At 40.6% G+C, this 12,153-nt stretch overlaps 1 protein-coding gene across 8 annotated transcripts in view; it reads right to left on the bottom strand.

Annotated features, from left to right (window-relative positions):
• Positions 1–12,153, bottom strand: part of DDR2 (discoidin domain receptor tyrosine kinase 2) — a 176,968-nt gene that overhangs the window by 69,975 nt on the left and 94,840 nt on the right. For 7 of the 8 annotated variants that reach the window (XM_055404153.2, XM_055404149.2, XM_055404150.2 and 4 more), the window contains one exon: positions 5,315–5,423. The exons of the other annotated variant lie outside the window; for it this stretch is intronic. In XM_055404153.2, the coding sequence (XP_055260128.1) occupies positions 5,315–5,396 (82 nt within the window). In that variant the 5' untranslated portion in view covers positions 5,397–5,423. The remainder of the gene's footprint in view (positions 1–5,314; positions 5,424–12,153) is intronic. 8 annotated transcript variants of the gene reach the window in all.

Raw genomic sequence — 12,153 nt, 5'->3', positions numbered from 1 at the left:
TTTGCATATAACGTTCCAAAGCCCAGTGACTTCCGTTATCTCGTTCGGCCCCCCTGCTGTAGCCCTGTGAAGGGCAGAAAGCAGACTTCATTCTTGCCATTGTATAAGTGAGCACAGTAAGGTGAAGACAGTGAGCCGCAGCCACAGGGAGACAGAGCCAGAGCTGAGCCGAGCATCCGGGTCTCTCAGTTGCCATTGTCTGCTCACCATCTATGTTGCCATCACGCTCTTCTGTCGGCTCACACGCTCCATACTGTTTGCAGTCAGGGTCAAGGAGAACCACCCATTTAGGGGACAATCTGGAAAGAGGGCCCAGAGAAGCTTCCTGCTTGTTTGAGTTTTAGAATGCCCTGATTCCAGATGTGTTGAAATCTTATAGCACAAGGAGCATGCATCCTGGGAGGAAGGACATAGCACGGCATTTTGTTATCACTGGGTGAAGGCAAAGCCTTTGATTGAAAAGCACTTGCCATATACCAAGGATCCCAAAGTCATGTGGTTCCTGCTTTGGGTACTAACTTAACTTCATGTTTGCCCTATTACTCCTCAGTGACAACCATCTCCACCCTCTTGTTTTTCTATTTGTGTTTATGCGTCTTTACTCCATGCTCTCCCTTTCTCTTTTTACCCAACCTGGCAAGTTTCTTTTTCTCTGGATCACTCTCAGCCTTCACTGTCTCTGCCAGCATGACATAAGAGACTTGATGTGACTTGTTAGCACACATTCAGTGAGGCTAACTCTCCAGGAGGCAGCCAAGCACAGAGGTCAAGAATATGCTCCCTGGAGGTGGATCGTGTCCCAGCTCTGCCACTTGGCAAGGTCTATAACCTTGAGTGAGTTACCTAATGTTTCTGGGCCTCAATTTCCCCTCTGTGAAACTGGAATAACAATGCCACCTAATTCCTAAGGTGCTTCTGAAGACTAAATTTGCTGATAGAATGGTACTAGGAATATATTAAGTGCTTATTAAACATTAGCTGGTACTCTTCTTTGAAATTTGCATCTTCTTTTTCTCCACTTGGCATAACTAGAGTGCTTAAGGGGCAAATGAGTTTCTGATATCCCCAGAGATAGATCTTTTCCTGGCAGGAAGGATACCAGAGGCCACCCTCAGGCTAGATTCAACAAACAAACATATTGATACAAGCAAGAAAGAGCCAATCTGGGCAGCATCTAGCATTGCTCACTGAAGAGAAATTCAACCCGGGAGGTCCCTTTCCAAGGCCCTTCTCAAGCCATACACACACACACACAAACGTACACACAGCCTTAGTACCTCAGACCCGGGTTCAGAAACCCGGAACTGGCACCACATTCTCATTAGCAGTTGAGATCCCATAAACCCTCTCAGCACATCTCTGGGGGCATGAGTGATGAGAACCCAGGGAAATAAAAATGATTTTCCGGTGTGGAAATGTGTGTAGGTAAAGTTGGTGATGGAGAGGGAGGCCTGGCATTCTGTGATTCATGGGGTTGCAAAGAGTCAGACACGACTGGGTGACTGAACTGAACTGAAAGTAGCTCTATAAACTTTGGTGGGAGACAGGAACTTCGGAGAAGGGGACAGTTGTGCAGAAGGCAACCAGAGCATCCCAGCACTTAGGTTTCTTTTCCAGGGTGAGCTAGTCCTGAGGGCCTTCTAACTCTAGCCTTTCTTGCTGAGCATGCTAACAAGACCAAGGTTCCAAGAGCTCTGTGGGAACCTGTTGCTTGCCCAGTTCCTTGGATTCAAGCTGTCTCTCAAACCCAAATTACCTCTCATCCCCATAAATGTACATCAGAAGTCACAGAAAGGAAACCATAAAGCTTTCCAGTTATACATGATCATTAGAGAAAGACTGCTTCCTCAAATGGCCTCCAAAGGGGTGGGTAGTCTGATGGAAGGAACCTGGGCCTGGGAGTCAGGAGCTGGTGGTCCCTGCTTTACCATTAGCAATGTGTGTTATCATGGGCAAACCACCAAATCCCTTACCCTATTTGACACCCAGTTCCTTTATCTATAAAACGAGGAAGAAGGACTTAAATATCTCTAAGATTCATTGCAGCATGACTAGCCTAGGATTTCAAATCCCTAGACCTTAAGAACTCACTGGATGTAGGACTGATGCTAGAAAGAATAAAGCCACAGAGATGAACTGAAAGTCAACTTGGAGCCAGTAGGAAGAGAACACTCTGAATCTCAGATCATTAATGTCTTTGTTTCTCCAAACATTCTAGATATCAAAGGAGGACTCCACCACCCCAAGACTCTAAACTGCTAGCTAGTTGCCTGCTTCTTATGAGGAGAAAATCCAGGATTGAAATGGGAAGTCCCAGCATGTGCCCTGGCTCTGTACCATGGATCCTAAATGCCTCGATTGCCTGTTGGAGAGAAGGGGTGTTCTCCCTTTTCCAAGCACAAGTAGTTGTCACAGGCCAAGTCAAGGGAGTGGGGTTAACTGCCCCTGTGCTCTCCCCACTCAGCAGTTATTTAGTTGGCTGGGTGAGTCCTCAGGACTAACAGACCCTCAGCGAAGGTTTCAGGACAACCAGGTTGGTTCTACTACTTCCCCCTACCTGAAATTCCACAGGGTTCTGTACCCCCTGCTGCTGCTGCTGCTGCTGCTGCTAAGTCGCTGCAGTCATGTCCAACTCTGTGTGACCCCATAGACAGCAGCCCACCAGGCTCCCCTGTCTCTGGGATTCTCTAGGCAAGAACACTGGAGTGGGTTGCCATTTCCTTCTCCAATCTGGACCCCCAGTGGCAATCAAAACACTGGTTTTAAACATTCTGGAGGAGCCTGACCCTGGAAACTGATCAAACAATTTCAGTAGCCAGGAGTATTCATATACTTCATATGGAGTCTAGAGGTGTCCCTTTCCCATGGAGGCAGGCTAGGTTGGGGCATGATTTCTAGATGCGACTTCTTACTAAGGAGCATTTTAGGGTTTACATCTTTAAGATATTCATCAGCTATCTTCTATGTGCTTAGACTAAGTGACACAATTCCTCTGAAGTTCTGACTTTAGATTCCTGAGCCTGGGAAGTGGCAGGGAGTTGGGGACAAATGGTCTTTCTTGTGAAAAACAGCCAAGAGAGTTCAAGAACCCTGTTTCCAAGCCCAAAGTCTACCAGTGTCTTCCAAAATGGGCAGTAAAGCTCTTACACCACTAAATTACAGTAAATTTGTGAAAAGGTTTCACAGCTTATCTAATCCAACTTTATTTTACTGCTGGTGAAAGGATGAAAGAAGTACAAAGAGAAGTATATGACTATTGTCATGTGACTAACTTAAGACCAAGTAGAAAGCAATTAGACTTCAATTAGGTGAGAGGAACACAAAGCAAAAATCGAAAGAATGGTGTCAAAGTTCAGGTCTGAGATGCACTCACTAAGCTTATTACAAAAAAGTAACAAGGTACTGGATTTACTGAACCAATTAATCACTGATATTAACCCTATGGAAGAAAAAAGAATATCCCATGGAAATGGAATGTTTACAAAGATAAGAAGGTGAGTGTTTCACAACTGTACACTCATGCTGTATGAAGAAAAGGAAAGGAAAATACCCTCAGGAATTCAAATATAGCCTGAAACCACTGGGACTCTCAAACACTGCATCGGGGTGGGATATCAGTAAAATCACTTTGGAAAACTCTTCAGCAATAGGTAGGAAAACAGATCATATGTAACATATAAGCTGTGCTGTGCTGTGCTTAGTCACTCAGTCATGTCTGACTCTTTGTGACCCCATGGACTATAGCTTACCAGGCTCCTCTGTCCATGGGGTTCTCCAGGCAAGAACACTGGAGTGGGTTGCCATGCCCTCCTCCAGGGGATCTTCCCAATCCAGGGATTGAACTCAGGTCTCCTGCATAGAAGGTGGAATCTTTACCATCTGAGCCACCAGGGAAGCCCAACATATAAGCTACTTCTAGGTATATATCTACAAGACTTGAGTATTTATCTCTACCAAAAGACCTCTACAAGAAGGGTTATAGGAGCTTTATTTATAATGAGCTCAAACTGGAAATAATCCAAATTACCATCCAAAGTAGACTGAATAAATAAAATATTCAAACAAAATTATACAACAATGAAAACAGAGTTGCCAACTGTGTGTCACAATATGAATATCATGAACAAAATGTTGAGTGAAAGAAGCCAGAAACAAAAGGTGATTCCACTTATATAAAGTCCAAAAACAAGTAACACGGATTTGTGTTATTAGAAAACAATAATGACTATCCTTATGATGAAGGTGGGGCAAAGTGACTTGAAGAGAGTATAAGAAGAGCTTCTGAAGTCCTAGTACAGCTCTGTTGCTTAATCTGGATACTGCTTAGATGGATGTACTCAGTTTATAAAATTCATCAAACTGACACTTAATGCTATGTCAAATTTCCTATATTTATATCTGTGGCAAAAAGGAAACAATGCTCCAACCCTTACTCTTCCCTGTATCCAGACCTTCCCCAGGTAATATTTTTGTGCTCCCCCACTCTGATTCTGGGCTTGGCCATGAGATCTTGGCTTTAGACAATGAGATCTCAGCAAACAGGACTCAAGCACTAGTTTGAAAAGTGCTACACATTTCTCTCTCTGCTTTGCCGCTATGCAATTTCCATTAAAAGGTATCTACACTGGTGGTGCTAGAGGAGAGCACAGCAAAGCTTCCCCAGTTGTCAGAGCCAAGGCCATCCTCAATGAGTCAGTAAACGACCAGCTTACTCCCAGATATGTGCAGAAGGGACCAGATATGTGCAGAGGGACCAGAAGAATAATCCCATCAAAACCAGACTAAATCACCAACTTTGCATATGTTGTTAAGTGGCATCACTATGGTAATAGACAACTGCTACAACTGTATACTTCAATCTAAAGTATACACATAACTTAAAAAATTGGGAGAAGGGGACTAACATATCTATTTTTGAGCATGGCCACACCCTGGAGGAAAGAGAAACTGCCTGAGATCCTACAAGACCAGGGTCCCCAAAGCATAACATGACAGAGAAGTAAAATATAGGCCTTATCCAACCAAACATAACTGGGAAACCAACTTGCAGAAGTTCTCTAAGGCATCTGAAAATTTTCTCATCTGTTTCACCTCCCATTTTATTTTCTTTTTATTCCACCCAACTCCATGGAAGAAACACTTTAACACTATTCAGCATGTTACAGAGTATATTAGTTTCTATTTCTGCTATGGCCCTGTTTCACCATAGAAAAAGAAAGGAAGGAGGGACCTTTGGACTCCTCAGCAGTGCTTTCCCAAAATGAACACTGAAGGGCTTGAGTTCCAGCATGGGCCTGAGCAATGGCAGTGTTACCTGGGTTAACCTGAGCTTTTGCAGAACTCAAGATAGGCAGCAGCAGGAGCAGCACCGAGGGCATTCTGGGAATCAGGATCATCTCAGAAGACGGTGTTGGAACTGGAGCCTTCAGCCCACCAAAAATGCAAGACAAGAAGAAAGAGGAGAGGAAATGAATGAAGCAGAAACCGTCAACACGAATGAACACAACTTACATAATTATCTTTGTGTTTTTACAGTGTTTATTTCTATATTTAGAATTTTAAATCATGAACTTTGATAGTCGAGTGGGACACTGAATTGTCACAAAATATAAAAACTGTCAAACTCTGGCACATTCAATAGTTAGGTAATATAAGAACTTTCAAACCCTATTAGATTATATTCTCATGGAATTAAAATTAGCAAAACTATAGGTGGGTAACAAAGTTTCAGTAAGATAAATACCCAAATTGTGAACAGTGATACAATATTTTCATAATTTTAATATTTATTCCACTATTAAACCAAGAAAAACATTCAATGATGTTAATGTGTTTACCTTTCAAAAGATGTAAGGTGAATATTTATCCTGATTTATTAGCTCTGGAATTGTACCTGAAGCTCAAGTTCCCCTGGAATAATCCATGTGGTTATGGATTAGAGTTGAGACATCAGTATGAACTCATATTTAGCTTAATAGATATAAATGGTTACATATGTAAATATTTGTAGATGTTTACACACAGGGTAGTACATACCCATATATCTATCTTCTTGTTATCAGAGTGCCTAGAAGCAATGACACCCAATAGCAATGAGCAAACCTGATACCCAGATCTTGACTTCTTATACCATTCTCCAATAAAAGGAACCAGGGTTCCGGAGAAACTGCTAATTTCAGGGCTGAGGCAGGAAATGCAATATCTTGGAGAATGTTTTAGTGCCCCAAGTTGAGAATATATACACACACAAGAATGATGGGGATGGGGCAAAAGAACACAGAGCCAACAGAAAGAGTCCCCATGGCCAAAGCTGGAACAATTTATGCAACAAAATGGATAAAGTGGTATTGCATTATAACTCAAGACATAAAATAAATATTTACAAGCCCATAAATAAATGATTGAATAAACAAATGGAGGAGAATAAACAAAATTTCTCATGCAAAAGAATTCTAAATAATTTATGTAGACACTCTCTGGTCTGTTGTCTTTCTCCCAAGAACCCATCACTCCAGCCTAATCATGAGAAACACATCAGACAAATCCCAATTGAGGGACATTCTACAAAATTCGTGCTATATAATCCTCAAAACTGTTATAGTCACCCAAGACTAGAAAGTCTGAGAAATTGACACAGCTAAGAGAGATGAAGGAGTCATGATGTCTAAATGTAACACGTGACATCCTGGATGGGATCTTGGAACAGAAAAATGACATTTAGGGAAAACTGAGGAAATCTGAATGAAGTGCAGACTTTAGTTAATAATAATGTGTCAATATTGGTTCATTCACTGTGACATATTTACTATGCTAATGTAGGATGTTAATAATAGGGGAAACTGGGTAATGGGTAAATAGAAAATCTATGTACTCTTTGCAATGATCCCATAAATATAAAACTGTTCAAGAATAAAAACTTTACTTTAAAAAAGAAAGTTTATTCCAGGTAACACTATTAGTCAACAAACGCTGGGTCCACTATTAGAAAACTGCATAATGTGAAATTATAAAGGAAGACAAAATCCCTTTAAGCTGGAGTGATCAGAGGAGGTTTCATGGGGAAATAAGCATCTGATCAGATTCTTGGTGGATGAATATGATTTTAATGGACAATAATGGGAATACAGTAAATAATAGAATGACATAGCTGAGAAGAAACAGGAGCTTTTTTTTTTGAGGAAACAGAAGCTTTCTATGATGTTTTCTAGGCAACAGAATTCTGACCCATCCCAAGTGGTTTTATATATATATATATATATATATATATATATATATATATATATACATACAGATAGTTCTGACTGAAGAGGATGGAGCCAAAACTAATCAAACACAAAAAAACTAAAGTGGCCTCATGGTAGGGGGCAGGGGAAAGTGATCCATAAACATGAGGACCATGGTTTTATGGCATAGATTTGGATGAGATCAAATATATCTCAGTGCCTACTCACTGCCAGCAGCAGAAACGCTGTGTTTCCATGAATGAGTCTACAAACAAACATGCCCAGAAAAGAAACACACAGGCAGACCTTGGAGACATTGGTCTTGGCTGGAAACTAGAACTAACCCATGACCATGATTCAGGATGTCCTTTTACAAATATCTTAGCTTCTTGGGAACACTGCCTTGGGTAACTACCCTCTCTTAGCAGCTTTTGAAGAACAGTTCTCCAGTTCTCTATCATGACACCTTCCTTGTGGATTACTGGCTATTACTTTCTCCCCTCCATAACCTTCCCCAGGGTTCCTTCTTCAAGGAATGTCTCCTACACCTCATTCCCCTCACACACTGAATTTGTTTCTATTAGATACTGCATAACTTTATTATAAAATTACCCATTTAATCATTAGCTTCAAATGGTTTGTTCTTGTATCCTCAAAAGAAAACATTATATCTTGTACAAAGTAGATGCTCAAAAATGGTTTTTAACTGAACTAAGCAGAACTTCAGTTCAGTTCAGTTCATTTCAGTCGCTCAGTCATGTCCAATTCTGCAACCCCATGGACCACAGCACACCAGGCCTCCCTGTCCATCACCAACTCCCGGAGGTTACTCAAACTCATCTCCATTGAGTCAGTGATGCTATCCAACCATCTCATCGTCTGTCGTCCCCTTATCCTCCTGCCTTCAGTCTTTCCCAGCATCAGGGTCTTTTCAAATGAGTCAGCTCTTTGCACCAGGTGGCCAAAGTATTGGAGTTACAGTGTCAACATCAATCCTTCCAATGAACACTCAGGACTGATCTCCTCTAGGATGGACTGGTTGGATTTCCCTGCAGTCCAAGGGACTCTCAAGAGTCTTCTCCAATACCACAGTTCAAAAGCATCAGTTCTTCAGCACTCAGCTTTCTTTATAGTCCAACTCTCACATCCATACATTACTACTGGAAAAACCATAGCCTTGATGAGATGGAACTTTGTTGGCAAAGTAATATATGTGCTTTTTAATATGTTGTCTAGGTTGGTCATAACTTTCCTTCCAAGGATAAGTGTCTTTTAATTTCATGGCTGCAATCACCATCTGCAGTGATTTTGGAACCCCCCAAAATAAAGTCAGCCACTGTTTCTACTGTTTCCCCATCTATTTGCCATGAAGTGATGGGACCAGATGCCATGATCTTAGTTTTCTGAATGTTGAGCTTTAAGCCAACTTTTTCACTCTCCTCTTTCACTTTCATCAAGAGGATCTTTAGTTCTTCTCCATTTTCTGCCATAAGGGTGGTGTCATCTGCGTATCTGAGGTTATTGATATTTCTCCCGGCAATCTTGATTCCAGCTTGTGCTTCCTCCAGCCCAGCATTCCTCATGATCTCTGCATACAAGTTGTTCAAAAAGTATTGACTGAACTTGCTTTTGGAAAGTTTTACTTGGTTCAGGTTGTGAATCCCCAATACCAGTGATTATTTCTGCTTTGTTTGCTTAAATTAGGGTGCCCAGCAGGTAACAAATACAAAAGAACCATTAATAAACTTAGAAGTACTATACGGTGTATACCTAACATGTGCCAAGGACTATCTCATGTAATATTTATAGTCACTCTACCAGGTTTGTTTTCATCAATAAAGTAACTGAGCAGGAAGAAGCTAAAACTGATCTTGTTACACAATCGATAGGCATCAAAGCTCATGCATGAAGCCAGGGTTTGCATTACTCCAAAATCTACTTAGGTTGCTTTGTTGCTGTTTGTTCTGTTTCTGTCTTTGTTTGTCATCATACTACACTCTCTTTTGATCTGACCTCTGCTACTTCACCAGAGCTACACTCCTGCTCAACCTTTCTACTTAGTTACATTCAGACTTTTTTTCATTTCTTTTTTTCACCTTGCTTCCTTCAGTTCAGTTCAGTTCAGTCGCTCAGTCGTGTCCGACTCTTAGCAACCCCATGAACCACAACACAAAAGGCCTCCCTGTCCATCACCAACTCCCGGAGTTCACTCAAACTCATGTCCATCGAGTCAGTGATGCCATCCAGCCACCTCATTCTCTGTCGTCCCCGTCTCCTCCTACCCCCAATCGCTCCCAGCATCAGAGTTTTTTCCAGTGAGTCAACTCGTCGCATGAGGTGGCCAAAGTATTGGAGTTTCAGCTTTAGCATAAGTCCTTCCAATGAACACCCAGGATTGATCTCCTCTAGAATGGACTGGTTGGATCTCCTTGCAGTCCAAGGGACTCTCAACAGTCTTCTCCAGCACCACAGCTCAAAAGCATCAATTCTTCGGCGATCAGCTTTCTTCACAGTCCAACTCTCACATCCACACATGACCACGGGAAAAACCATAGCCTTGACTAGACGGACCTTGGTTGGCAAAGTAATGTCTCTGCTTTTTAATATGCCATCTAGGCTGGTCATAACCTTGCTTCCTTAGGACCTCTATTTAAAAGTTCCAGTCCTCTCTTTGATTCAAATCACCAGCAAACGGTTATTTCTTCAGTGAAATATTCTCTTACCCCCTTGATTGCACATGCACTGAAAGCATCGTATAATTTTTCTACATAGAAAGGATCACAGTTTATAATCATATATCCATTGCTTTGGTTGTCTAATTAGTGCCTGCACCCCCATAAGCTCCTTGCTTATTTCACTCACCATTGCATTCCCAGCACTTATCAGAGTGCTGGATGAATAGTTGCAGAATGAATTAATGATTGTCTTAAGCCACATATTCAGTTGTTGTATTTGGCTAGTCTAAATTCCATACCTTAAAAGGAAGTATCCCCAAAATTTACTATAAACAGATATCACCCTTTTCTGCCTCTTTGAATGAATCTTTCTAAAGGTTCAAAATTTAAGCAATGTGACATTTAAATAAAACCCATAAACACACATGAAAGAATTTCAAGAAGATGGAAGGTCCTTCTCTACCCACTTCTTTGGTTAACAGTGCAAATTCCTTTGAAAAGAAATTTATTCAAACTTTAAAAATAAAAAGTTATTGGCCTTCATTCATTCAGCAACTATTTTCTGAAAGTCTATTAGGTGTTGTTCTGGGTACTAAAAAGGCAAAGAAGACTCCTGTCATCATGGTGCTTATAATACACAAACTAGCAAATAAACAAACAAGAAACCTAAAGAGATATTCATGCCATGAAGACAATAAAATTCAGTAATGTGAATGAGGGTCATTTCAGGTAAGATGATCAGGAAAGGCCTCCCTAAATATGAGATTGACAAAGAAATAGGTAAATAGGACAATGAAGAGAATAGGCAGTACTGATATACACAAGAAATATATATATATATATATAGAAGTGGGAACTTTCCATTTAAGAAAAAGGACATTTAGAATCGGTGAAAAGTTTCAGATGATTCAGTAGCCTTTTCAAAAACAAATAAAGGTATATTCATATCTCACACAAAAATAAAGAGCCCAAAATGTAAAAACAGAACTATCAAAGTATTTCTAGAAAATATTGAGAATCTGCTGTGAGTAAGAGGAAAACCTACATACCTACATAAATAAAACATAGAAAGCAAAATCTACAAATCAAAAGAATGATAATGCTTTCATCAAAGCTCAGAACATCTTTGAGATAAAAGGCATCATGAACTGAACAGACAAGCAACAGGCCAAGAGAAATTTTAGAACAAAACAATGTGTATGTATTTTCCTGGTATAAAAATCCTGTATAAATCATTTCTTAAAGCGACTAGAAAAATGGGCCAAGTAAATAAAAAACATTTAAAAGAGGAAACAATATAATACCAGTAAACATCTAAAAGCACTCAACCTCACTAGAATCAGAAAGACAAACAATACCAATTTTATCTGTCAGATTGGCAAAAATTTAAAGTGTGAATTGGCAATAGTGTGGAGACATAGAGACTCATACTCTGCCACTGGCTTTATAAATCGGACGATGATTTAAATCAAAGCATGCAAATAGACTCTGATCTATACATTCCACTTATTATTTATCCTAGAGAAGATTTACATAGGTGCATAATGATGTAGCCACAAAGAAGTGCTTTGCATTTTTTTAATTTTTGTTTTTAATTGAAGGATAGTTACTTCACAACGTTGTGCTGATTTCTGCCATACAGCAGTGTGGATCAGCTATAAGTGTACATTTTTGCTCCCCTGTGAGCCTCCCTCCCAGTCCCCCGTCTCACCCCTCTTCTTATTTTATCATGGTAAGAACTATTAATATAAGACCTACCCTTAACAAATTTTTAAGTGTATAACATATTATTGTTGACTATACGTGTAATATTGTATCAGATCTCCAGAACTTACCTCACCTGGCTTAATTGAAACCGTATGCCTATTGATTAATAACTCTCCATTTACCCCTCCCCTTGAAAGTGAAAGTCTTAGTCATTCAGTCATGTCCAACTCTGCGACCCCATGGACTGTAGCCGCCAGGCTCCTCTGTCCATGGACTTCTCCAGGCAAGAATACTGGAGTGAGCAGCCATTCCCTTCTCCAGGGACGTCCCAACCCAGGGATTGAACCCAGCACTCCTACACTGCAAGTGGATTCTTTACCATCGGAGCCAACAGAGAAGCCCACCCCTCCCCTTAGTCTCTGGCAACCACCATCCTGCTCTCATTCTATGAATTTCACTATTTGGTATACCCAATTTAAGTGGAATCATGCACTACTTTTTCTGTGACTGATTTTTTTCCCCTTAACAAAATGTCCTCAAAGTTCATT

Source organism: Moschus berezovskii, chromosome 4, assembly GCF_049115385.1.
Source record: "Moschus berezovskii isolate FMDL1 chromosome 4, NW_MosBer_1.0, whole genome shotgun sequence".
Taxonomy (NCBI): Eukaryota; Metazoa; Chordata; class Mammalia; order Artiodactyla; family Moschidae; genus Moschus; species Moschus berezovskii.
The sequence above is the reverse complement of the archived record's forward strand: the minus strand, read 5'-3'. Positions and strand labels throughout refer to the sequence as shown.